At 44.6% G+C, this 27,431-nt stretch overlaps 1 protein-coding gene and 1 pseudogene across 1 annotated transcript; both read right to left on the bottom strand.

Annotated features, from left to right (window-relative positions):
* Positions 1-2,060: 2,060 nt before the first annotated feature.
* LOC130841323 (arginine/serine-rich coiled-coil protein 2-like) lies at positions 2,061-3,180 on the bottom strand (annotated as a pseudogene).
* Positions 3,181-5,432: 2,252 nt separating this feature from the next.
* On the bottom strand, positions 5,433-20,155 carry LOC130841431 (nuclear RNA export factor 2-like). The gene is made up of 20 exons (XM_057717599.1): positions 19,983-20,155; positions 19,596-19,749; positions 18,898-18,981; positions 18,676-18,786; positions 18,485-18,565; positions 18,291-18,360; positions 18,056-18,144; positions 17,827-17,934; positions 17,537-17,646; positions 15,862-15,898; positions 15,387-15,455; positions 15,248-15,303; positions 15,007-15,114; positions 14,828-14,886; positions 14,604-14,719; positions 14,471-14,513; positions 13,791-13,863; positions 13,072-13,254; positions 5,613-5,673; positions 5,433-5,477 (listed from the first exon to the last, which is right to left on the bottom strand). Exons 1-20 carry the CDS (start codon positions 20,021-20,023, stop codon positions 5,433-5,435), a joined length of 1,698 nt encoding a protein of 565 aa, XP_057573582.1. The 5' UTR covers positions 20,024-20,155.
* Positions 20,156-27,431: the final 7,276 nt, after the last annotated feature.

The following is a 27,431-nucleotide window of genomic DNA, read 5'->3' as shown; positions in this document are numbered from 1 at the left end:
ATTGTTGGATCATACGGCAATTCTATTTTTAATATTTTGAGGCACCTCCATACTTTTTTCCTTACTGGCTGCACTAATTTGCATCCCCACTAACAGTGAATGAAGGCTCTCTTTTTCTCCATATTTTCACCAACAGGCAAATAAAAAGATACTCAACATCACTAGTCATCAGGGAAATGCAAATCAAAATCATAATGAGATAGCTCACACTTGTCAGAATGCCTATTGTCAAAAAGACAAGAATGATCCTTTAAATATGTTGCTGAATTCAGTTTGCTAGCGTTTTGTTGAGAGTTTTTGCATCTATCTTCATCACGTATATTGGCCTGTAGTTTTTTTTTTTTTTTTCTTGTAGTGTCCTTTTCTGGTTTTGGTATCAAGGTAATAATGCTGGCTTCATAAAATGGTTTGGGAGTGTTCCCAGCTCTTCAATTGTTTGGAGGAATTTGAGAAGGATTGGCATTAATTCTTTAAATGTTTGCTGAAATTCACCAGTGAAGTCATCTAGTCCTGGGCTTTTCTTCACTGGGAGATTTTTGATTGCTAATTCAATCTCCTTACTAGTAATTACTCTGCTCAGATTTTCTGTTTCTTCTTGATTCATTCTTGGTAGGTTGTACGTTTCTAAGAATTCTCCCATTTCTTGTAGGTTGTCCAATTTGTTGGCATCTAGTTGTTCATTTTATTTAAAGGAATTGGCTCATGCAATTGTGGAACCTGGCAAGTCCAAAAATCTGCAGGGTAGGCTGGCAGGCTGGAGACCTAGGGAGAGCTGCAGTCAAAGTCTGAAGGCAGTCTGCTGGCAGAATTTCCTCTCTCTCTGGGGAGGTTAGTCGTTTTTCTAGTCAAGCCTCCAATTGATTGGATGAGACGCACCTATATTATAAAGAGTCATCTGCTTTACTCAGAGTCTACTGATTTAAATATTAATCTCATCCCCAAAATGCCTTCACAGAAATATCCATAATAATGTTTGACCAAATATCTGGGTACCACAGTCCAGACAATTTGATACATAAAATTAACTATCACACCTGGGATCCTGTTACAACTGCAGAATTTCAGGCCCTGCCACAGACACTCGCCCTCCTCAACCCCTAGAAAGTGTGCCTTCCTACCGTTACTTCACCACCTTTCTTTGATGCATGTTAGGGTGCTAAGAACAGCTGAACACCAATTCTTCCTGCTTTATATTATTTTGGTGGGGGTGAGGTACAATGTCTAATCTTGCATGATATGGATCTCAGGTTTCTGCCCTTGGATATGGCCACTGAGGAAATTAAGTGTTCACATACGCCACTGGCTTTCTCCAGCACAGGGGTTACAAGGGGTTAGACTCATAAGGAGCAGTGCCTGGAGGGAAATCCTGTGGTCATTTACAGAATGGTATTATTCAAACCTTATCAGCAGGTAAATAGGATAAATGGAATCCATATTTTGAAAGATAAGCAGTACTAGTAGGGCTGGGGTGGGGGCTGCAGGCAGGGATCCCAGGGATAAAGGCATCAGTTCAGACAAAAGTTCAGACAACATGCTGGGAGTGGAGAGTACCACACAGGAGCGAGAGCAATTCTTTTTTTTTTTTTAACAACAGTTTTGAGAAAACCATTTTTATTATCATCACCACCCAGCTTACTTGTGCTGGATTATGTACCAAATGGCCAGATCTTCTAAAGAACATCTACATAACATTTATTTCATGTTTCAAGAGATGAAAATAACTGTACAAGGTTAAGTACAAAAGTACACAAGACAGCAGACACCAAAAATCCATGTATGAGATTTTATCCCACCTGCAGCTTTTATATATTTGAAAAGTAGAATTCATGAACTGAAAAATATTGTCCTTTCTATAGTCCTGTCAAGTTTAAAGGAAGTGGGTTTAATCTGATTACAACACTAACACCAGTATCACTGATCTGATATTTACAAAAAGATCGTATTTTTCAATAAAGTCAAAGCAACATCCATGTAAGCTAGAATACTAGCTGTTTGGTGGACAAGGACCTGACATTGGAACCAGAAGTCTGTAAAAGTCCCAAATATAAAGTATGATCTTTTCAAACTGCGTCCATTTCTTGCACTGATGATGTGAAACCCAATCCCATTCCTCTTTGTATATTGGGTATGTGATTTTGCCATTTCATACTGAGCATCTAGATTTCTGAATACTTCTTCCCGCTGTTTCAATGTCTTGTAACTTTCTTCATCAATGGAGCTGCATTCAGGTTCATCTTCACTCAATACCCATTAATTTCCTAAACTTGGCATTTTGGTCCTTATTTCCAAAATTCAATTTCTCCCATATTTCAGCAGACTGGGATTTGTATCCTTCTTTCTTGCCTTACCAAAGCATTTTCCTTGTTTTCTCTTGTTCAGCAAATTTCACTGGACTTACAGCTGCTGGGCTGTAATCTCTAGGTACAGCTATGCTGGTCTCTGCCAAAGCTTTAGCCTGCAAGGCTGCCATTTGAGCTGCCATAGCTATCTGAGGAGTTACTTGTGCTCCTGATGCCAACAGGGCAGCAACATTGAGAACAGAACCTCCAGTAGGTGCAGCTACAGCTATTTCCTGTTGGTTTTTTTTCAACTATTTCCTTTTCTCCTCTGTTCATGTAATTTCTTTGCCCTTTCCAACCTCCTAGCTAAAGCTTCTTGTGCATCCACTGCTGTGTTTCTGCCTTTGAAGGGAGGTGGGCTAGGAGTTTGGCTTAAACTTCTGCTAAATCTTCCTGGTTTTTCAATTCTCTTCTTTCTATCTCAACTTCTACTCCTTGTCCTACTCCTGCTTCTACTCCTATGCCTGTGTCTTGATCTTGAGCGGCAACGAGATAGGATCCGATGTTTTCTCTCCCTGCTTCTGGATGGTGATTTCTTCCTCTCTCTGCTTCTGGATCTCTACTTCCGCTTCCTACTCCTAGATCTTGACTTCTTCTGCTCTCTGCTTCTACGACAATGACACCTTTCACGAGACCTAGACCTTGAATGACTTCTGCCTCTTGATTTTCTTTCTTTGCATTTGTGTCTGTCCTCACTATTTTCAGATAAATGTAGCCACTCTCTTCCTTTATCAGAAGAATGTTCTTTATCATTATGTTCCTCAGACTTGTGTTTCTTAGAGGAATTATCTTTGGATTCATGTCTTCTTGCCTGTCTTAAGAAGAAGTTGGTTCTTATCATAAAGTAGGCTTATTATCTTGCTGAGTCTGCAGCATCTTCAGTTCAGTCTCTTCGCGCATTAGCATGCTATTTGCTTCTGCTCTGGCTCCTGTGTTTTCTTCCTTCACTATCTGACTTTTGTTTTCCTTCTCTTGACCTTGATCGTGATCTCGAATAATAATGTTTTGAGGCTCTAGGAAAAACAGATACATCGGATTGCTCTTTTTTCTTACCCCTATCTGGGGATGTCTTTTCTGGGTCTAGTCCATCTCGTTTTGTATCACTAGCCTATCTGAGAACCCAATCTTAATTTCATTAACCCTCTTTAATGAAAGCCCCTTGGCACAGTGCTGCTGCAAAATATGGTCTGCCTCTCTTCACATATGCTCTGGGCGCCATAGTCCCGAGTCCTGGCCTCTGCGGCGGCACCTCCCCTTGCCGCCTTCCTCGGTACCAGCCGCCTCGACGCTTCGCCACAAACTGAATCGCTCGTGTGAGAGGCCCGGATGGCACGAAAAGGATGAGGCCCGGTGCATAGCAAGGCTTTCTGGGAGGACAGGAGCCAGAGCAATTCTGAGGGAAGGCACACAAGTTAGTTGGAGGATGAAGGACAGAGAGAGACAGAGACAGAGAGAGAGGTAGGCTTCAGGGTTAGCATTTGCCCAGGATCAGGAGAGCAAGGGAATTGAAAGCAAGGAATTGGCAGGAGAACAAGTGAATGGAAGACCAAGGCAGCATCTGAGCTGGTTAGGGAAGGAGGCCAAGGATGTGGAAGCCTGATGATGCAGAGAGTAAGTAGAGGGGCCATGTGATGAGTTCCACGTTCCCTGTCCACGAGGGAATTCAAACAACTAGGAGAGCCTGAGTTGAGCCAAACACTACAGTTTGTTGGTTTACATCTGACTCTGTCTCTATGCCTCACAGTGTGCCTGAGAAGTGTACACTGAGATCTGTGTTCTCTGGGTGAGAATGCCAGGACTTGTCTCTGATCATTGAGGCACTACATGGAATAACATGGAATTATTCCTTATGTAATGACAATCATTTCCTTTGTTCATATTTTTAAAGACATTCACAAACCAATATATGGATCCTTCATGTAAATGACATAAAGAAAAGTGGCAAGTGGTTGGAAATAACATATGCAAGACCCAAAAATGGAGGCATAGTTTGTAAACTGGTGGTACCTCACCTGTGTCTTCATTTATATGATCATAATCTGAAATTTGGTATTGCTATTATTTTAATTTCAAAAGTTATGCCTCCTTGTTGTTTAAAGTGCAAACATTACAGAAGTACAGAAAATAAGTTGTGTTCCTTTCAACTATTGCCTGCAATTCTCTACTGCTAATTGTGTCGATGAGAAAGGTCACAGAGATCTGACCATAATGTGAGATTCCATGTTATTGCTGTTTGTTTGTAAGTGAAATTAAATGGCTCAACCCCCTCAAGCACATGGACATGGAGTACCTGGTGTCAGCTCTCTGGGAAATGCATGGGCAGACAGGCTGACTCTCCCCTACTCTAAGGTACTGAAGTGAGATCCCTCCCACAGTGTACCTTTAGAAAGGGGGAAGAGGCAGTAAAGTGGAAGGCTGAGAATCCCTAAGGAAGCAATGTGAGAGGTGTGAAAAGGCCTGTTTCTCATTCACCTGCATGCAAATCTTGAAATTGTTCACAGTATGGTCCTTGGAAATTATTAGGAACAAGAAGTAACATATGCACGTCCTCATCTTCCTTCCTTCCTTCCACAGCCCTCACTAGTCAGCTGGCATCCCTCGCAAAGCCTCTGTTGTTCTGAGTCACATGCCTGCTTCTGAGAGTCTCCAGGTAGAGCATCTGAGTCATACTGCCTCCAAAAACCAATCCCTGGAAGCAGATCATGCCCCCTCTCATCAGAATTTATTGACAAACTATCTATGGAGTCAAGCCTGATGTATCTGCTAGAGACTGCCAGGATCAATGTGGGTTGGTGAGGAAGGCAGGGCCTCTCAGGCCTGGACTCACTGGCTCATGATTGGGGCAAGGAAAAGCAATGCAGGACACACAACATACAACGTTCAACAGCACTCTTTATTATGAAAACAAACAGCAATTGTAAGTGGGGAAAATACACAGAACAACTGATCCTTCAGGTTGCTATGTTACCTGGCCTACAAGGTAACTTTGGCTTCTTGGTTGGCCAGGCCTCCAACCCTATTCATGGGCATGGCCCGAGGCTGGAGAGAAAAGATGAGGTGGATGAAGACAAAGATGACATCCAAGGGCTCCTTTTAGGGGATTTCTTTGAAGGCCTCCTCTGGGATCTTGCCCTCAGTCTGGAGAGGAGGAGTCAGGATGTCAGAAGAGCCAAGACCCTGAGTTCCATTCCCAGGTCTCCAGCCTCCAACTTCTTGGCCTCCCTGAAGGCCCAGAAATGTTCATCTTTAACCCACTTGATTCCCAGACCTCACCTTGAGCATACTGAAGACCTGACCAGCTCTGGTGTAGTTCCATTCGTTGTCCTGAAGGCACCTGCAGTGGAAGAAAAACAGGTGATCTCCATTAGTACCACAGTACAGACAGGCTGACCATGCAATGCCACCGCTAAATCTATGCCACTTTCTTGCTGGGACACACGTACCAGTATGAACACTATGTGTAATGACGAAGAAAGGCCCAGTGAAAACCAAAACATCTATCACTAGCATTCATGCCCACTAGAATTCAAAACAGAAAAGTAGAGCTGTGCAAAAGAACAAGGGAATTCAATATATACTGATCAAGAAAGATGTTCAAGAAAATAACAAATCACTCAATTTCATTCCTTACTCAGCCATAAAAAGGAATGAAACTGAGTTATCTGTAGTGAGGTAGATGGACCTAGAGTCTGTCATACAGAGTGAAGTAAGCCAGAAAGAGAAAAACAAATACTGAATGCTAGCACATATATATGGAATCTAAAAAAAATGGTACTGATGAACCCAGCGGCAGGGCAAGAATAAAGATGCAGATGTAGAAAACGGACTTCAGGACACAGGGTGGGTGGGGGAGAATGAAGGGGAAGCTGGGACGAAGTGAGAGAGTAGCATTGACATATATATACTACCAAATGTAAAATAGATAGCTAGTGGGAAGCTGCTGCATAACACAGGGAGATCAACTTGATGATTGGTGTTGACTTAGAGGGGTGGGATAGGGAGGGTGGGAAGGAGTCACAGAAGGGAGGGGATATGGGTATATATGCATAAATACAGCTGACTCACTGTACTGTACAGCAGAAACTGGCTCAACAGTGTAAAGCAATTATATCCCAATAAAGAGCTTAAAAAAAAAAAACAAAAAAACACTAGCCCTGGATTGCTAACTTCTGGTCTGACACGAAGGAAATAAACATTTATTTATGGCATCAAAAAAAAAAAATAAGAAAGAAAAGAAAAGAACAAATGAAAAATTCTAAAGTACAAGTTTCCAATCATCTTTTACTGAGATATAATGTACACACCATTTTAAAGTATACAAATCAGTGCTTTTTAGTACATTCGCAAGACTGTGCAACCATCACAACTATCTAGTTCCAAAATAATTTTGTCACCTCAAAAAGAAACTCCTTAACCATTAGTGATCATTCCCTATTCCTCCTTTTCCCCTAGACCCTGGCAACCACTAATCTGCTTTTGGTCCCTGTGGATTTGCCGATTCTGGACATTTCATACAATATTTGACTTTTTGTGACTGGCTTCTTTCACTTAGCATCATGTTTTCAAGGTTCATCCATGTCATGACATGTATTAGAACAGTATTCTTTTTTTATTACTGAATAACATTCTACTATATGGATGTACCAGATTTACTGATCCATTCATCACCTAAAGAACACTTGGGTTGTTTCCACTTTTCGGCTATTATCATTAATGCTGCTATGAATGTTCCTGAACAAGTTTTACAGTCAACATAGATTTTCATTTCTCCTGGTAAAATAAACAGAAGTGGGATTACTGGGTCATATGGTAACTCCCTGTTTAACATTTTGAGGAACTGCCAAATTTTTTCCCAAAGTGAATGCTCCACTGAACATATACCTGTAATATATGAGAATTCTAATTTCTGCACATCCTCACCCATGCTTATCTTTTGTTTCATTGATTAAAGCCACTTTAGTGTATGTGAAGTGGTTGTTTTGATTTGTATTTTCCTAATGATTGATGATGTTAAGGACATTGTCATGTGCTTGTTGGTCATTTATATATCATCTTTAGAAAAATTTCTATTCAAATTCTTTCCCCATTTTTAAACTGGGTATTTATCTCTTGATTGTTATATTGTAAAACCCTTCAATATTCTAGATAGTAGATCTTATCAGATATGAGATTTGCAAATATTTTCTCCCATTTTGTGGGTTGTATTTTCACTTTCTTGATAGTGTCCTTTGATGCACAAAAATTTTTACTTTTTCTTATAAATTTATTTATTTATTATTTATTTATTATTTTTATTGGCTGTGTTGGGTCTTCGTTGCTGCACACAGGCTTTCCCTAGTTGCTGCGAGCAGGGGCTACTCTTCATTGTGATGCGCGGGCTCCTCATTGTGATGGCTTCTATTGTTGTACAGCACGGGCTCTAGGCGCGTGGGCTTCAGTAGTTGTGGCACATGGACTTAGCTGCTCCATGGCATGTGGGATCTTCCTGGAGCAGGGATCAAACCCGTGTTCCCTGCATTGGCAGGTGGATTCTTAACCACTGCACCATATAGGAAGTCCCAAAGTTTTTACTTTTGATGAAGTGCAATTTATTTGTTTCTTTACTTGCTTATGCTTTTGGTGTCATGTATAAGAAACCGTTGCCTAATTCAAGGTCATGAAGATATACACCTATGCTTGCTTCTATGTGTTTTCAAAAAAAATTTTATTGGAGTATGGTTTACTTACAGTGTTGTGTTAGTTTCAGGTGTACAGCAAAGTGAATCAGTTCTGTGTGTGTGTGTGTGTGTGTGTGTGTGTGTGTATATCCATTCTTTTTCAGATTCCTTTCTTTGGGAACCATAAGTTTGATTTTGAGATCTGTGAGTCTGTTTCTGTTTTGTAAGTAAGTTCATTTGTATCATTTTAATTAGATTCCACATATGTGATATCATCTGATATTTTTCTTTCTCTGTCTGACTTACTTCACTTACCCAATCAAAAAATGGGCAGAATATGTAAACAGACATTTCTCTGAAGAAGACATACAGTTGGCCAAAAAGCACATGAAAAGATGCTCAACATCACTAATTATTAGACAAATGCACATCAAAACTACAATGAGGTATCACCTCAAACCAGTCAGAATGGCCATCATCAAAAAATGTAGAAGCAATAAATGCTAGAGAGGGTGTGGAGAAAAGGGAACCCTCTTACACTGTTGGTGGGAATGTAAATTGGCACAACCACTATGGAGAACAGTATGGAGGTTCCTTAAAAAACTAAATATAGAACCACCATATGATCCAGCAATCCCACTCCTGGGTATATATCCAGAGAAAACTATTATTCGAAAAGATACATGCATCCCCATGGTCACTGCAGCACTATTTACAATAGCCAAGACTTGGAAGCAACCTAAATGTCCACTGACAGAGGAATGGATAAAGAAGATGTGGTACATATATACAATGGAATATTACTCAGCCATAAAAAAGAGCAAAATAATGCCATTTGCAGCAACATGGATGGACCAAGAGATTGTCACACTAAGTGAAGTAAGTCAGTAAGAGTTTTTACAGTGGTATATTTTACATTAGGTCTTTGACACATTTTGAGTCAATATTCGTATATGGTGTGTGACAGGGGTCAAAATTCATTTTTCTTGCATATGAATATCCAAGTGTCCCAGCACCATCTGCTGAAAAGACTATTTTTTCCTCCATTAATTATTTTGGCACCTATTGAAAACTAATTGTCTACGAACTCAATTCTATTTCATTGACCTATCAAATGTCAGTGCCATGCACTCTTGATTATACTTCTTTTGTAGTAAGTTTTGAAATTTTGAGGATCAGGACTTGTGAGTCCTCAACTTTACTTCCTTTCAATATTGTTTTCACTATTCTGAGTCCACTGCATTTCCATGTGCATTTTAGAATCACCTTATCAATTTCTGAGAAGGAACCAACTGGGATTTTGATAGGTATGATGTAGACTCTGTAGAGCACTTTGAATAGTATTACCAACTTAACAATATTAAGTCTTCCAGTGCATGAACACAGAGTGTCCTTCCATTTTTTTAGGTTTTCTTTAATTTATTACAGCAATGTTTTGAAGGTTTTAAAGTATAAGTTTTTCACTTCTTTAGTTACATTTTTTTCTAAGTATTTATTCTTTTTTCTAGTACTAAATTCAAACTGCTTTCTTAATTTCGACTTAGGATTTTTCATTGTAAGTGCATAGAAACACAAATGATTTTTATATATTGATCTTATATCCTGAAATTTTGCTAAACTTGTTTATGTATGTTTCTTAATGAATTTTTTATGATTTTCCATATTAAAGATTATGTCAGACTGAACCAGGAAGAAATAGAAAATATGAACAGACCAATCACAAGCACTGAAATTGAAACTGTGATTAAAAATCTTCTGACAAAAAAAACCCAGGGCCAGATGGCTTCACAGGCGAATTCTATCAAACATTTAGAGAAGAGCTAATACCCATCCTTCTCAAACTCTTCCAAAATATAGCAGAGGGAGGAACACTCCCAAACTCATTCCATGAGGCCACCATCACCCTGATACCAAAACAAGACAAAGATGTCACAAGAAAAGAAAATTACAGGCCAATATCACTGATGAACGTAGATACAAAAATCCTCAACAAAATACTAGAAAACAGAATCCAACAGCACATTAAAAGGATCATACACCGTGATAAAGTGGGATTTATCCCAGGAATGCAAGGATTCTTCAATATACACAAATCAATCAATGTGATACATCATATTAACAAACTGAAGGATAAAAACCATATGATAATCTCAATAGATGCAGAAAAAGATTTCAACAAAATTCAAAACCCATTTATAATAAAAACTCTTCAGAAAGTAGCATAGAGGGAACCTACCTCAACATAATCAAGGCCATATATGACAAATCTACAGCCAACACCATTCTCAATGGTGAAAAACTGAAAGCATTTCCACTAAGATCAGGAATAAGATAAGAATGTCCACTCTCGGCACTATTATTCAACACAATTCTGGAAGTTTTAGCCACACCAATCAGAGAAGAAAAAAAAATAAAAGGAATCCAAATTGGAAAAGAAGTAAAACTGTCACTGTTTGCAGATGACAAAATGCTATACACAGAAAATCCTAAAGATGCCACCAGAAAACTACTAGAGCTAATCAATGAATCTGATAAAGCAGCAGGATACAAAATTAATGCACAGAAATCTCTTCCATTTCTATACACTAACAACAAAAGATCAGAAAGAGAATTTAAGGGAACACTCTCATTTACCATTCCAACAAAAAGAATAAAATACCTAGGAATAAATCTACCTAAGGAGGGAAACGAAGTGTATGCAGAAAATTACAAGACACTGATGAAAGAAATCAAAGATGACACAAACAGATGGAGAGATATACCATGTTCTTGGATTACAAGAATCAACATTGTGAAAATGACTATACTACCCAAAGCAACCTACAGATTCAATGCAATCCCTATCAAATTACCAATGGCATTTTTCACAGAACGAGAACAAAAAATTTTACAATTTGTATGGAAACACAAAAGACCCTAAATAACCAAAGCAATCTTGAGGAAGAAAAATGGAGCAGGAGGAATCAGGCTCCCTGACTTCAGATTATACTACAAAGATACAGTAATCAAGACAGTATGGTGCTGGCACAAAAAAAGAAATAGAGATCAATGGAACAGGAGAGAAAGCCCAGAGATAAACCCACACACATATGGTCAACTTATCTTTGACAAAGGAGACAAGAATATACAATGGAGAAAAGATAGCCTCTTCCATAACTGGGGCTGGGAAAATTGGACAGCTACATGGAAAAGAATGAAGTTAGAACACTTCCTAACACCATACACAAAAATAAACTCAAAATGGATTAAAGAGCTAAATGTAAGGCCAGACACCATAAAACTCTTAGAAGAAAACATAGGCAGAACACTCTATGACATAAATCAAAGCAAGATCCTTTGTGACCCACCTCCTAAAATTATGGAAATAAAATCAAAAATAAACAAATGGGGGCTTCCCTGGTGGCACAGTGCTTAAGAACCCACCTGCCGATGCAGGGGACACAGGTTCGAGATCTGGTCCGGGAAGATCCCACATGATGCAAAGCAACTAAGCCTGTGTGCCACAACTACTGAGCCTGTGCTCTAGAGCCCACAAGCCACAACTATTGAGCTGACGTGCTGAAACTACTGAAGCCCATGTGTTTAGAGCCCATGCTCTGCAACAAGAGAAGCCACCACAATAAGAAGCCTGTGCACCTAAACAAAGAATAGCCCCTGCTCTCCGCAAATTCAGAAAGCCTGTGCACAGCAACAAAGACCCAACACGGCCAATTAATTAATTAAATTAAAAAAAATAAAAAATAAACAAATTGGATCTAATGAAACTTAAAAGCTTTTGCACAGCAAAAGAAACCATAAACAAGACAAGAAGACAACCCTCAGAATCGGAGAAAATATTTGCCAACAAAGCAACTGACAAGGGATTAATCTCCAAAATATACAAGCAGCTCATGCAGCTTAATACCAAAAAAGCAAATAACCCAATCCACAAATGGACAGAAGACCTAAATAGACAATTCTCCAAAGAAGACATGCAGATGGCTAACAAACACATGAAAAGATGCTCAACATCACTAATCATTAGAGAAATGCAAGTCAAAGCCACAATGAGGGATCACCTCACACTGGTCAGAATGGCCATCATCAAAATATCTAAAAACAATAAATGCTGGAGAGGGTGTGGAGAAAAGGGAACCCTCCTGCACTGTTGATGGGAATGTAAACTGGTACAGCCACTATGGAAAACAGTATGGAAGGTCCTTAAAAATCTAAAAATAGAACTACCATATGACACAGAAATCCCACTCTTGGGCATATACCCTGAGAAAACCATAACCCAAAAAGAAACATGTACCACAGTGTTCATTAGAGCACTATTTACAACAGCCAGGACAAGGAAGCAACCTTAGTGCCCATCAACAGATGAATGGATAAAGAAGATGTGGCACATATATACAATGGAATATTACTCAGCCACAAAAACGAGGTGGATGGACCTAAAGTCTGTGAAGTAAGTTAGAAAGAGAAAAACAACACCATATGCTAACACATATATATGGAATCTCGAAAAATGGTACTGATTAACCTAGTGGCAGGGCAGGGGTAAAGAGGCAAGGGCAGGAATAAAGACGCAGACATAGAGATGGGCTCAATGACACGGGTGGGGGTAGGGGAGGCTGGGACAAAGTGAGAGAGTAGCACTGACATATATACACTACCAAATGAAAAACAGCTAGTGGGAAGGTGCTGCATAGCACAGGGAGAGCAGCTCAGTGCTTTGTGACGACCTAGAGGGGTGGCACAGGGAGGGTGGGAGGGAGGCTCAACAGGGAGGGGATATGGGGATATATGTATAAATACAGCTGATTCACTCTGTTGTACAGCAGAAACTAACACCACATTGTAAAGCATTTACACTCCAATAAAGATGTAAAGGAAAAAGATTATGTTATCTGAGCATGATACTACTTTAAAATGCTTTGCATATAGCATCATAAAATTAGGGTACCTTTTTCATGAGCTTACTTTTTTTTGGAAGCAAAATATTCAAATACTTATTTTTAAAAATTGCTTGTGTGTTCCCATTATTAATTCCCTCATTCTCCCTCTTATCCTCATGCACACACAATACTCACTTCTGAGACCACTGGAGGTTCATCCCAGACTGAGTGGAGAAAGCTTGTACCATTTGCTGCTGCTCGCTGGAGAAAGTGGGCATGAAGCTGGTGGAGGGTGTAGGTACTGGGATGGAAAATGTGCTCTGGGTCTTTTTAGGGCTGGCTTCCCTCACAAATAGCTCGTCATTCACGATGAAAAGACTGGAGGAAAAATGGTCAATCAGACAACTGGACAGATGAACAACCCCAGACCCCCAACGACAATCCTGCTCCCACTGCCACTCAGCACCCAGATTCCTTCCTTACCCCTCCTGTCAATCCCCCAGGTTCCTTGATTTCCTGTCCGACCCCCCAACAGAGCCCACCTTTGCAGAGGATGTCTACCAGCTTCACAAGATTTATAGGATAACCCTCAACCTAGGGACAATTTCCCATTTACCCTGTACAGCAGCCTAAGGACTGGACAGTCTGATCCCCATTTTCAGAAGAAGACACTGTGTCACAGAGGGGTCATGTGACTTGACCAAGGTCACACAGCAAGTGACTGCTGAGTCAAGGAGAGAAGCCATATGCCAATTCCAGAGCCCATGCTTTTCTTAACCACTAGCATACACTGCTCTTTGGATCTACCTGTTGGCTTTCCACCATACTGAGGAAACCTAAGGTCTGCATCACCACATTCCCATGCCCCTGAGCCCAGGCTGCGATGGGCGCTCTCACACACAACACGGTCTCACCTGGAAAAGCTGCCAGGGGTAGCGATGAAGGTTCGGGTGAAGGCACGCACACAGCCCTGAGGACTTCCTTCCACTTCAACAACAAACAACAAACAATAGTACCCCTTAGAGCCACAGGTGCTTTACACACTCAAACGGGGGTCCCCAGTCAGAGTCTAACTTGACACTTAGGCTGAGGGGACAGTTGTTCACTGGGGCCAGGGTGTCAGGAATGGGGAGGGCAACTATAGGAGCAGTCTGCTCCCAGTGACATGGCCCCATGACAACCACTTCACAAGGTCATGAGATGCATGTCTCACAGCTGCCCAAGAGATGGATATCACGACCCCATTTTGCAAATGAGGAAACTGTGAGTTCTCAGAGTAAGGATCTGGGATGAGAGCCACCAAACTCCAAAGCCTTTGTCCCTAATGCCCAGGGTGTGCAGGGCAGACAGACATGGACACAGCTCAGACCTGGGTTGTCTGTCAGAAGATGGAGGGCTAGAGAACCCATTTGGGATGGAATGGGAAGGGAAGGGAAGGGAAGGGTAGGGAAGAGGAGAGGAGGGAAGGGAAGGAAAGGGGAGGGAAAGAGGAGGGGAGGGGAGGGCTCAGGGAAGCCTGGAGGGTTCTGGGAGAGAGGTTGATCAGGGGGAGGAAGCAGTGGGGCATCTGGGGAGGGGGTCTACACACACTCACCTTCCTTGAACACACCACTGACAGAGAAGCAGAGCATCGTTTCCTGAAACGGAAGAGACGCTCAGTCACCACCTCAAACTCCTACCCACCTGAGGTGTCCTTGGCCCATCCCAGGGAGGAAGCAGGCGCTCACCGTGTGGAACCACATGTCTACCAGGAAGGAGCTGAGGTCATGCTGAGTGTTGGGCAACACACAGAGGGCGCGCACAATGTCACCTCTCCTGTGCTTCAGCAGCTGGACCCGCAGGTCTGTGGGGAGAGGGGAAGCAATCCAAGGTCAGGGGCTGCCTCGCCCTGGAACCTATGACTGACCCATTCACAGCCCTTTCCCACCCAGTCTTCCCATCACACACTCACGGGGGTCCTTGAGGTTCTTCATATTCCTGCTCTCCTTGAAGTACTCACCCAAGCTGCTTCTAAGAGACAAAGAGGAACAGTGGGTGGTGGTCTGGTCAGTGTGGGTGCTTGCAGGAGCTGGCCTGTGTCTGCTAGGGAGCTACACGGCCCGGGAGCAGAGGCTGGGCTGTGATACTCACGGGGCTGGGTCCTCTGGTTGGAAGGGAATGGTCAGAGAGAAGCAGGCCTCCTCGTGATAAGCACCCAGGAGACGCTTTCGGTCTCCGTAGTCATGGATAAAGTAATACCTAAGGGGGAGCAATGAGAACAGGCTGTGTGTGTGAACCAAGCCCCAAATGAGACTTGAAAGTCTCTGTGAGCAGACTTGTGCCTGGCCAAACCTCAGCCCTCACTATTCCTCATGGTCTCAAGGGTACTTACTGCTGCAGGAATTGGAGGATAATACTCTTCAATGTCTCAGATCCTTTATAGCTTTCCTGGAATCAAAAGGCATTTAAGACTATGTGGCTGATAAAGCCTCCCCACAACACCCCAAATGTTGTTTTCTCCTCTTCCTCACCTTGCAGGGCTTTATTACAGAAGGAGTGTCAATGTCAATGATAATTGGTGAGGGTAACTTCTGGCCATCCTGGAGAAGGGAAGAGGAAGTCAGGAGGGGAGACCGTGGGCATGGCCCTGGATGATCGGGGAAAAGGACGGGCCCAGAAGGGTGAGAGTCAGAAATCAGGTGTGAAAGGGCCCTGGAAACTCCATGGGAAAGCTTACAGTGGATGTCTTCATCGTGAGGTCCTGGACATCTCCAGTATATGTAATGTGTGTGTGTGTGTGTGTGTGTGTGTGTGTGTGTATGTATGTGTATGTATTTATGGGTGTTTTTTGAGGGAGTGTATCCATGTCATTTTTAGGACTCCATGTCCCCTAAGATGGTTAAGGGCCTGATGCAAATGTACAATCTAGGCAAGACCAAAGGGCTTGAGGGCAGGTGCAGAGGTCACCAAGGTTACTAAGAGACAATGATGAACGTTGGCACTCACCAGGCGTAACAGCTTGGGGAAACAATCCCGGATGGCACTGTCCAAAACCAAAAACAGAAAGAAGTGATTGACAGTTCAGGGTTGCAAAGCCTCTCTTCCTCGGTCTCTCCCTCTTTCCCTCCTTCCTCTCCTTCCCCTGGGTAGTTCCTACCCAGACTGCCCTGAATCCCTCCTCCTCTGCCAAAAGGACCAGCATTTCAAACCCATGCTGCAGGCCTTCCTTCCCCTCCCTTCCGTCCCCTAGGGCCCCACTGGAGGCTGTGGAGAGAAGAGGGAATGGGGTGGGAGCCCGGGGCTCTGCTACCTCACTGAGCATCCAGAACTCTGCCAAGACTGGGACACCAATCCCCCAGTGGAAGGCCCAGGATGCTGGGGCAGGAAGGTGAGTGAGGAGGGCCTCTGGAGCCAGGGAGGGAGATGGAGGGGGATGAAGACAGAAAAGGAGAGAAGGTAGGAGGGGGAGATGAGAGAGACATAGGGGCATAGAGACGAGGGGGAGAGAGAGAAAGCAAAGGGAAGGGAGAGAAGCTCTACTGTGGTGGGGGTCAGGGAAGAAGAGAGGAGAAAGAAGAAATGGCGCCCCTGCTGCAGCCCTGTCCTTCATCTGCCCTGGGATGGCCCAGGCACTCCAGATAGGAATGGAAAATATGCACATGTTGGGCTGGGGGCCCACTGGGTGCTGCTTGAAACTTTGGCACCTGCGAGAGTTCAGTCAGACTTGGGCCTGGGAAACGGAGCAGCCATGGGGGCAGACCTTCCCCAGAAGGAGGACAGCGTCAGGTCCCAGCTCAGCATAGAGCCCGAAGTTCCACAACCCTCTTGTGATCACCATCTTCTCTCCTCATGGCCCCTGCACCTGTCTCAGTTGGTTCTTACCTGAGGAATCACACCTGTCTCAGGCCACCCAGGGCTCCTCTGAAGGACCAGGCCGGATGACGTGAGGTGTGCAGGGAGGGATGGGAGGTGCTCCTGAGAGGCCTGTCCTTCTGTCTCCTCTATCACCTCTGCCCTCTGCCTTCCACTCCTGCCTCAGAAAACCCTCTGCCCACTGGCAGGGGTCCACCTGTGGCCGCTTGACTCAAGGAACCCTGCTTGTTCCCAAGAAGGGTCCAGCCCCTGGCACTGGGCCCGCAGAACAGATGTCATGACAGCAGCCACCCAGGGCCTCAGCTCCCAGCATGGGACAGGAAATCCCCCATATCAATCTGGCAGAGGAGAGGAGACCCTTCTGGAAGAAGGGGAAGAGGGCCCCTCTGAGAACAGGGGAGGGAAGCCCCATCTCAGCACGAAGAAGGAAGCCCTGTCTCAGCACAAGGCCCTGAGCTGGAGGACCCTTCTCAGTCCAGGATACCAGCATCTGGATCAAGGCTGGTCACTCCTACTCCTGGTGAAGAGGAGAAGCCCTGCTTCCTGGAGCACACTCTTGGGAGGACTTGGTGGAGAATGCTGGGTGCAGAGAGCTGGAAACAGCCCTGAGCCCCTGAAGAGGTGAGCATGTCAGAGGAGGGAAAGAGGCCTCTAAACACAGGTAAGGGACACAGAAAAGAGAACGCAGAGCCTGTGAGCCTCCCAGAAGACCAGAGTTGCCACTTTTGGCAAAGGGACACTGTCAGAGATATTTTAGGCTCCCCTGGGTGAAGGTCACCAAGAAGGAGGACAGGGTGTTCACACTGACCTTACGTAGGTGGCCTGGTCTGGGAAGGTGCCACACAATGGGTTCCCTTCTAGCCACAGCTCTTCAAGCTTCAGCCCTTTCATCTTTCTCAACTCCCACACAGACTGCAGCTGAGAAATATGCCAAGGAAATTGGAAAGCAAATCCCAGGGAAAGAAAAACAACCAGGCCCCTGCACCCCCGGCCCCCACCCTCCCCCACAGGTGCCTTCATCTCCCTCCTCATCTCTCTGATGACAACTACCCCCCACCCCAAGGTCAGCCCAACTTTGATCTGGCTCCCTCTTCTCACCTCATTGTTGGAGAGGTTCAGGATCTTGACCATGGGGGCCATCTGTATAATGTCAGACAGGCCATCCAGCCGGTACAGTTTGTTGCTGCTCAAGTTCAAGGACAACAGCTTTGCGGGAAGAAGAGGTAGAGTGAAGGTTACTCCCTAGGACCTTACACACACATCTGCCCTCCGCCTCCTGTCTCTCCCACCCCCTACCATCATACCAGCGCTGGACCTACAGCCTCACCTCAGGGAAATTCTTTTCGATGATCTGCAGGGTGGCAGCCATGCAGTTTCTTCGACTCAGAATTATATCAATATCATGGCCCACCAAGTCTTCAGGAAGGAGAGGGGAGGGAATCAGATGGCTGAGTGGGGTGTGGGGCCAGCACCAGCCCCTCCCCACATTACCATCCCTGAGTCTCCCTCCAGGAAGACCCCTCTGCCCTCACCTGCCCTAGAATTACTGCTGTCAGCCTTACCTGGGTCAAAGCGGAGCCTCTGGAGGTCAAGAGCTTGCTGGAAGACATCATACCGTTTGTTCAAGGTCAGCTGCAGAGAGAGATGGAGAGAGCCTCTCTGGGGCTGTGGTGATGGCAGGGAAATCGGGGGCGAGGGGGACGGGGGGCTGGAGGAAGCAGAGGTGGGCACACAACATGCCTTCAGTCTGCACTACCTTTAGCTGCTCCATTTCTTCTGGCTCCAACTTATTCTGCACAGAGTAGGGAACAGCAGAGGTGTTGACAAAGATAGGCATCTGCAGGAAGAAGAGGTGGGCTGAGCACCAGGAACCCTAGTTCCAAGGAAGACGACCAGCCCCTGGCCTGTACTCCTTCCCCAGGATGAGGTACAGGTAACACCCTCAACACACACCTTTCGGCCCTCCTGGTCATAAATCTTGTAGCTGACACCCTTCAAGGCAGAGGCAGTGCTGGCTTCCTGGACAAAGAATCGAGCCATATTTCCCACGTAGTGGAACTACAGGGATTGAAGGCAACAGCAATAGTATCAGAGGCCAACAGAACCTGCTGAACCCGGTCTCTCCCCCTTCCCTGTGCCCACTCGTCTGGCTTCAGCATCCTCTCTTACATCCACTGGAGTGAACGGGACACTGCAATGCCTCTGGATTGAGTTCATCAGCCATGTCTTGTCATAGTGTATCCCATAAGGAATCTAAGGATGGAAAGAAGGGATGGGAGACAGGACAGACAACAGGGAGTGCAGTCTGGAGAACAGACCCAACACAATGTGCTTTTCCGGCCTTCTACTGAGCTTGAAAGGGCTTCTAAAGAAGGAACCACTGGCATGATTTCTTATGTTTGCGCATAATATGGATTTCCTAAATACTCTTTCTCTCCAGTCAAAACTCTCTTCCCAATGAGCAAGGTGTTAGAGATGGTCTTCCTTTCATAAAGTTCCAGGAGATCCTACCTACTGCAGACACTGCTTGCCCCTCAGACAAGGTCTCCAGAGACTCGACCCCCTCATCTCTCACACTCAGCTTGCCAAACTGAGACCTCCAGTGTGGAGTTGCTCCATATGCTTGGCAGTAGAGTCCATCTTTGCCTTGAGACAGTCTCCTCCGTTCTCCTTACCGTCAGCCTGTTCCCTTTATATTGCTTCTCTGAATTTGCCCTTAGATGAACAAGATTGTTAACTCCTAGTAATAAAAAGGACAGATTACAAACTGTCCCCAGCAAAAGAAACGAGCATCTCTACATGACACCAACACAACTCCCCCTGACGTTTCTCTCCTGCACATTGCATACATTTTTAGGGGTACTCACAGTGACCTTGAACCAGCTCCCTGGGGGTTCATCTTCTGTGTTCTCCCCCATTTCTCTCTCCAGAGGGTCTCTATTTCTGCACACAGTAATATGGACATGGCCTCCACTGTGCCATGTCACTCTCCTCCTGTTGCCTCGGATGTTATAGGCAGAGCTGCAGGGCGAATGAGGAGAGAAGGAGGGTGAGTGGCCATAGGTGCTAAGAAAGTCTTCTGTACACCCTCAGCTCTTTGACACCAGCACCACAATTAGGACTGCTGAACCATTATTCCACTTCCAGCATGCTTCAGCTGGGCAGTGAGGGAAGAAAAAGAAGTGCATGGAGAGTGAGAGAGTTGCATACTCCCAGGGGCTGCTGCGTGCAAACCATGCTTCCTGGTCGCTTACCGTCTTACTTTGGGGTCCTCCTGGACATGCCTCATCACCATGTTTCCGTCATCTTCCTGGAGGTGTGAGGGCTGAGGCTCATATTCATTGTGTTCATAAAGGGGTCTCCTCTTGCCAAAATTATCACGGAAAGAATTCCAACCATCGTCTCTTCCTGGAGGTGAGCTACCACCATCATTGTATTCTGAAAAGTGGAACAAAAATACAAGTGTGAAGACACATCAGTGGTCCACTTACCATGTACCATGGCTTATCTGAGAGGATGGTAGGGCAGGCAAAGTGCCAACCTGGCCTAAGGGCCCAGTCCCACCAAGCTCAGAAAGGAAACTCTTCTGCCTGTCCAGATAAGGAGAGCCTTATCTGACAGATGGCACTATCAGGGGAGGAATCGAGGAGGAGCAGCACAAGGAAGAGGAGGACCAGGAGGAGAAGGAGGGAGGAGAAGCAGGAGGGAGGAGAAGGAGGAGGGAGGAGAGGACAACTGTGTTGAAGCTTTTAAAACAACGGAGCAGGATTTATAAAGAACCGAGGTGCATGCGTCCATGGGTCAGACGGGACACCAGTCATATGCCAGGAAGGCACCTGGATCTTGCCTTCTCTCGGGACTTGCTAACAACCACACCGATACCTCTCTCGTGCTTCCCAAATCCACCCAGCCACCAAACCGATTCCACTAACAACCAGCAAGCTGTGCTTCCTTTGCCAGTGCAGTAGGAGCTTTAGTGTCAGGTGGCACGGATGTAACAGCCTCCTGAACTGCCTCCCTCCCTCCAGCCTCGCCCTCAACAACACTCTGCTTGCCATATCCAGAGTGAGCTCTCTTTTGGGCCAGCCTGAAATGCTGCTCAGCTCAGGAAGCAACTCCTGCTAACCTCAGCTCTTCTATAACAAGGCTGTGAATGATAGCCTGGAATGATGTGTCCACTACCATTTCCAAGTGTTCAGGGATTCTTCTTTTTGCTTCCTATTACTGGTTTCTAGTTTGATTCCATTGTGGCCAGGGAACACACCCTGGGAGATTTCAATTCTTTCTAAATTTATTGAGGTTTGTTTGATGGTCAAGGAGATGGTCTAACTTGCTGAATGTTAAATTGACTACCTGGGGTAAAACTGTACTCTGCTGCTGTTCGGGGGACTGTTCTATTTATGTCATGTAGCTCTCGTTACTTTGCTGTGTTACTCAGGGCTCCTATATCCTTGCTGATTTTCTCTCTAGTAATTCTGTCACTTGCTAAGAGCCAGAGGGATGTGAAAGGCCCCCACTACAATTAGAGACCTAGCTCTTTCTCCTTTCTGCTCCATCAGGTTTTGCTTCGTGTACTTTGAGGCTCTGTTGTTTGGTGCGTACACATTTAGGATCACTGTCTCCCTGGTGTCCTGATCCTTCCATCATTCTGTAAGGCCTCTCTTTGGCTCTTATTCATTTTCTTTACTCTGACATCTACTTTACTGGACACTGAAGCCACAGGTACGCTTAGAAAGTGTCTTGGTCATATCTCACCCTGGGTTCACCCCTAGGAGTTGTGCTGCTATTCACCCCTCCACCCACACACTCGCCCCCCCAACATGTCTAATCTGCCATGTGAAAAGATGTCTAAGTTTTTGGCATCTGCAGAAATAAGACAGTATCAGTTCTCTCTCCATAGGTGGGTTCACTAAGGGTATTTTATTTTTACCACATTCCACTGAAACCGTGAACCAGCAGCGGTTTGTGGGGAGGGAGGATGAGAGTAATTACACTGTTAGAAACCAGCTTCCTTTGGGTTGTGATACGTAAAGACCCCTAGGTTTGTGTGTTGTCCATCATGTAAATCAACTATTCCACTCTGTCTCAGGGTGCGCTTATGAGTAAAGATCTGTCCACTGCTGATCATACGACCAAGCCTGCAATGAACTCCTCTGGGGAGGCACTGTTTTCCCCGTGTGGCCCGCTGTCAGGACAATCCTGCTACTCACACCCTCGGGACTTTCCCTGTGTGGCACTGCAAGTGAAAGTAAACACGGATAGAGCATTTGACCCACAAATGCCACGTGCTCAGTCCCCAAAACCCAGAGGGGGCCTGGCGTGCTCTTTCTCCCACACTCTACATCCAGCTGGCCAGGCAATTCTCTTGGCCCAAAGTATGTCCAGAATCCAGCCACTTCTCACCACCTCCCTTACCACCACCCTGGCCAGGGCACCATCTATCTCCTGCACTGGACTGCTATCCTGCTGGCCCCTCCTCTGCTTTCATCCTGGCTCCTTTACCTGTCTGTTTTCAACCCAGGAGCAGCTCCCAAGTCACATCACTTCACTCCTATGCTCAACACCATATAACAATGGTTTGAAGCCCACCAACATGCTAAAAAGCCGGGAGTTCATGATGCTACTCAGCAGCAGTAACAACAACAAAGAGGAACCTTATTGGTGCCCTTTGGAAAATGCCAGGCAATCAATTCGTTTTCATTAAACTCCAGCAATGAAAGGAAAAAAAAATCGCACATTAAAGGGAGGAGGAAGGGCATGTGGCCTACATACAGTGTATAGGAAGAGTCAGAGTCATTTTCGAAAGCAACGTTACTCCAGAAGTAATGTTACCAAGGGGAAAGTGTAAAAGGGAGCCAGCTAACAGCTATGGCAGTCCTCAGCCTGAGCAACTAAGTCGGGTGCCTAAACAGGGCCAGAGCCCTCCCTCATCAGGCTGACTCAGACACAAGCAATCTCAGGCATCGCTTTGTCAACTATTTGATAGAACAGTCCAGTGAAGCCATCTGGTCCTGGGATTTACTTTGTTGGGAGATAGCTGATAACTAATTATTTCTCCTTCCTCATTAATTGATCTGCTCATATTTATGCATTTCTTTATGATTCAGTCTTGCTCGATTGTCCGTTTGGGGGACTTTATCCATTTCATCTAGGTTTTCCAGTTTGTTGGCATATAATTATTCATAGTATTCGCTAATAATCCTTTTAATTTCTGTAGTATCAGTTGTAATGTCCCTCTTTCACTTCTGATTTTAATTACTTGAGTGTCCTCTATTCTTTTTTAGTGAGTCTAAGTAAGGGTTTGTCAATTTTGTTTAGCTTTAAAAAAGCCAACCCTTAGTTTCATTGACTTTTCTTCCATTGTTTTTCTTTTCTCTATTTCATTTATGTTTGCTCTTATTTATTTCCTTCCTTCTGCTAGTTTGGGGTTTAGTTTATTCTTCTGTTTTTATTTTCTTGAAGTGTAAAGTTAGGTTGTTGATTTGAGATCGTTTGTCTTTTTAAGGTACACATTTAAAGCTCGAAACTTCCTTCTTAGTACTGCTTTGCTGCATCCAATAAGTTTTGGTATGATGTACTTTCATTTTAATTTGTCTCAAAGTACTTTCTAATTTCCTTTCTGACTTCTTATTTGAAGTCGCATGGTTTATGAGTGTGTATGGAGATTCCTCAAGAAATTAAAAATAGAACTACAATATGACCCAACAATCCCACTTCTAGGTACATACCCAAAAGAACTGAAAGTAGAATCTTGAAGAGATACTTGTACACCCAGCACTATTCACAACAGCCAAGAAGTAGAAACAACCAGTGTCCATCAATGGATAAATGGAGGAACAGATTTTTATATATATATACAATGGAATACTATTTAGCCTTATAAAGGAAGGAAATTCTGTCATATGCTACAACATGGATGAACATTGAGAATCTTATGCTAAATGAAATAAGCCAGTCACGATAAGACAAATACTGTACGATTCCACTTATATAAGGTATCTAAGGACCTCCGTGGTGGTCCAGTGGATAAGACACTGCATTCCCAATGCAGGGAGCCTGGGTTTCATCCCTGGTCAGAGCACGAGATCCTGCATGCATGCTGCAACTAACAGTTTGCATGCCGCAACTAGGAAATCCACATGCTGCAAATGAGAAGCCCACATGCTGCAACTAAGAAGCCCGCATCCTGCCAAAAAGAGTCCACATGCCACACTGAAGTTCCTGCATGCTGCAATGAAGATTCCGCATGCCACAACTAAGACCTGGTGCAGTCAAAATAATAAATAAAGAAATATTTTATTAAAAAAAGAAAATTGGGAAAACTATTGTAAACAGAGTCCATGGGTTTAAAAATACAGATATCTAAAGTAGTCAAATTCATAGAATACAGACAGTAGAATGCCATTACCAGGGACTAGGGTGAAGGGGAATTGCTGTTTAATGTACAGAGTTTCAGAACTGAAAGATGAAAAAGTTCTGAAGATTCGTTTCACAACAATGTGAATACACTTAACAGTACTGAACTGTACTCTTAAAAATGGTTATTGTCCAAAAAAAGATGGCTGAGGAGTAAGATGTGGAGATCACCTTCCTCCCCACAAATACATCAAGAATACATCTACTTGTGGAAGAGCTCCTAGGGGACACCTTCCGAATGCTGACTAGGGACCTCGGACCTCCAGAAAGGGAAGAACATTCCCATGTAACTGGGTAGAACAAAATAAAAAAGGGAAGAAAAGAGATAAAGGAATCCCGAGGAGACGTGCCCCTCTGGGAGAGAGCTGTGAAGCAGGGAAAGCTTCCACACACTGGGAAGCCCCCTTGCTGTCTGGGACGGACAGGGGGAGCTTCAGAGCCCCCTGAGGAGAGAGCAACGACAGATGTGTGGAGGACAGAGTGGAAAGATTCCTGCACTGGATTCAGGCAGCACTCCCCAGCCAGAGAAGAGGGTCTGCTCGCCCTCATTGGCGGGTAGGGGCGGGGCATCGAGACTTGGGCTTCAGAGAACAGACACCAGGGAGAGAACTGGGGCTGGCTGCGAGAAAACAGGCTGGGGGAAACGTGTGCCACAGCTAGCTGGGAGGTAGCGTGGGGGAAAGCCTGGGCCTGATGGAGAGGCAGGAGACCTTTGTTTCGGGGTGCTCAAGAGGAGCTTGCTGCTCTGCAAGCTCACAGGCTGCAGAGCAGCCCCTATGCCACAACTACCCGTGACCCGTGCGTGGCTGCCAAATAAAACACAGAGCCTGTCGCCCGCCGCCGTCACTGCCAAGGGTCCTGTGAGCAAGGCAGATCATTGGCCATACCCTCTAGGCATCAGGTGCAGCCAGCCAGGGCTGGGGGTCCTGCTTTCAGGACCAGCATCCCCGGGAGAGCTCACGGCACACCTCAGGCTCACAGGGACCTCTGCTGCTAAATGCACTCCCACAAATTTCAATTAGACTGCCATACCCCTCCCTACCCCCCGACCTGAATTTGCAAGTGAGCCCCTATCACCCTCTTTCCTCCCCTCCTGCCTCGGCGGGTAACCAACTCCTGAGAGCAGCCTACACGCAAAAAAGGGACCAAAACCAAAACTAATCCCCGAGGACTGTAGGACCAAAGAAGAGAAAGGGAAACAGCTGCAGGAGGAGCAGATTTAATACCCACAACAGGCTTGATAGACTCTGCACCTGTGCATCACCTGAACAGACTACTGTTTCTGCAACAGAGGCTGTAGACTTAGGGCGCAACTGTGGACCGTGGGGACAAATACATGCAGCACTAATACCAGATTACAGTCTGAGCTCTCCACAGTCCTCCCCACAGCAGGTGCAGAGACCTACCTAGAAGTATTGGAGGATTTCCTGGTATGTTTGACCGGTTCCTGGTTTTATGTATTTGTTAGTTTCATCTTTACTGTGTACATTTGTATGTGGGTTTGCAAGTGGGTTTGATTACTCCCTTCTTTGTATTCTCCCTTTCTCTTTTCTGTCTTTTTCCTTCTCTTATATTCTCTTTTTGCAAGTGCAAGTGTGCACATCTCCTTCTGTGATTCTGACTGTTTAGAGTTGCTTTTACCACCTGTCTTGGGGATTTGTCTGTCCTTTCCCTGTCTTCCTTTTTTATCCTTTTTCTTTTTTTCTTTCATCTCTTTATATCTACTTTTTCTCCATGCTGTGCAGCTTCAAGGGGCTTGGTGCCACGGCCGGGGGTCACACCTGCACCTTTGAGGCAGCAGAGCTGAGTCCAGGACATTGGATCACAAGAGAACTCCCGACCCCATGGAACGTTAACCAGCAAGTGCTCTCCCGGAGGTCTCATTCTCAACACTAAGATCCAAATCCAACCAAAGGCCAGCAATCTCCAGTGCTTGATATCTCAAGCCAAACAACTAGCTAAACAACTAGCACCCATTAGCAGTCAGACTGCCTACAGTCATACTAAGTTCATTGACACACCCAAACACACCAACAGAAGTGGCCCTGCACATCAGAAGGATAAGATCCAGCTCCACACACAAGAACACAGGCACCAGTCTCCCCCCACGAAGAAGCCTACACAACTCACTGGACTGACCTCTCCACTGGGGTCAGACAACAGAGTTAAAAAGAACTACAACCCTGCAGCCTAAGGGAAGAAGACCCCAAACACAGTAAGTTAAACAAAATGAGGAAACAGAGAAAGATGCAGCTGATGAAGAAACAAGTTAAAACCCCACGAGACCAGGCAAATGAAGATGAGATAGCTAGTCTCCTTGAAAAAGAATTCAGAATAATGATAGTAAAGATGATCCAAGATTTCAGAAACAATACTGAGGCACAGATGGGGCAAATGAAAGAAATGTTTAACAAGGAGCTGGAAAAACTAAAGAGCAAATAAACAGTGATGAACAGCACAATAACTGAAATTAAAAATACTCTAGGAGGAATGCAGAGCAGAATAACTGAAACAGAAGAACGGATAAGTTACCTAGAAGACAGAATGGTGGAACTATCTGCCTCGGAGCAGAAAAAAGAAAAAAGATCGAAAAGAATTGAGGACAGCCTCAGAGACCTTAGGACAACATTAAACAAACCATCATTCGAATTATAGGGGTCCCAGAAAGAAGAGAAAAAGAAAGGGTCTGAGTAAATATTTGAAGAGATAATAGTGGACAACTTCCCCCACATGGGAAAGGAAATAGTCAATCAAGTCCAAGAAGCGCAGAGAGTCCCATACAGAATAAACCCAAGGAGAAACACACCAAGGCACATACTAATCAAACTAACAGAAATTAAACACAAAGAAAAAATATTAAAAGCAGCAAGAGAAAAGCAACAAATAATATACAAGGGAAAACCCATAAGGATAAAAGCTGATCTTTCTGCAGAAACTCTGCAGACTAGAAGGGAGTGGAAGGATATAAAGTACTGAACGAGAAAAACCTACAGCCAAGAATACTCTACCCAGCAAGAATCTCATTCAGATTCAAAGGAGGAATCAAAACCTTTACTGAGAAGCAAAAGTTAAGAGAATTTAGCACCACCAAACCGGCCTTACAACAATTGCTAAAGGAACTTCTCTAGGCAGGAAACATAAGAGAAGGAAAAGACCTACAAAAACAAACCCAAAACAATTAACAAAATGGTAATAGGAACATACATGTCAATAATTACCTTAAATGTAAATGGATTAAATGCTCCAACCAAAAGACACAGAATGGCTGAATGGATACAAACACAAGA

Source organism: Hippopotamus amphibius, chromosome X (assembly GCF_030028045.1).
Source record: "Hippopotamus amphibius kiboko isolate mHipAmp2 chromosome X, mHipAmp2.hap2, whole genome shotgun sequence".
Taxonomy (NCBI): Eukaryota; Metazoa; Chordata; class Mammalia; order Artiodactyla; family Hippopotamidae; genus Hippopotamus; species Hippopotamus amphibius.
Note: the sequence above shows the minus strand (reverse complement) of the source record. Positions and strands in the feature narration are given on the sequence as shown.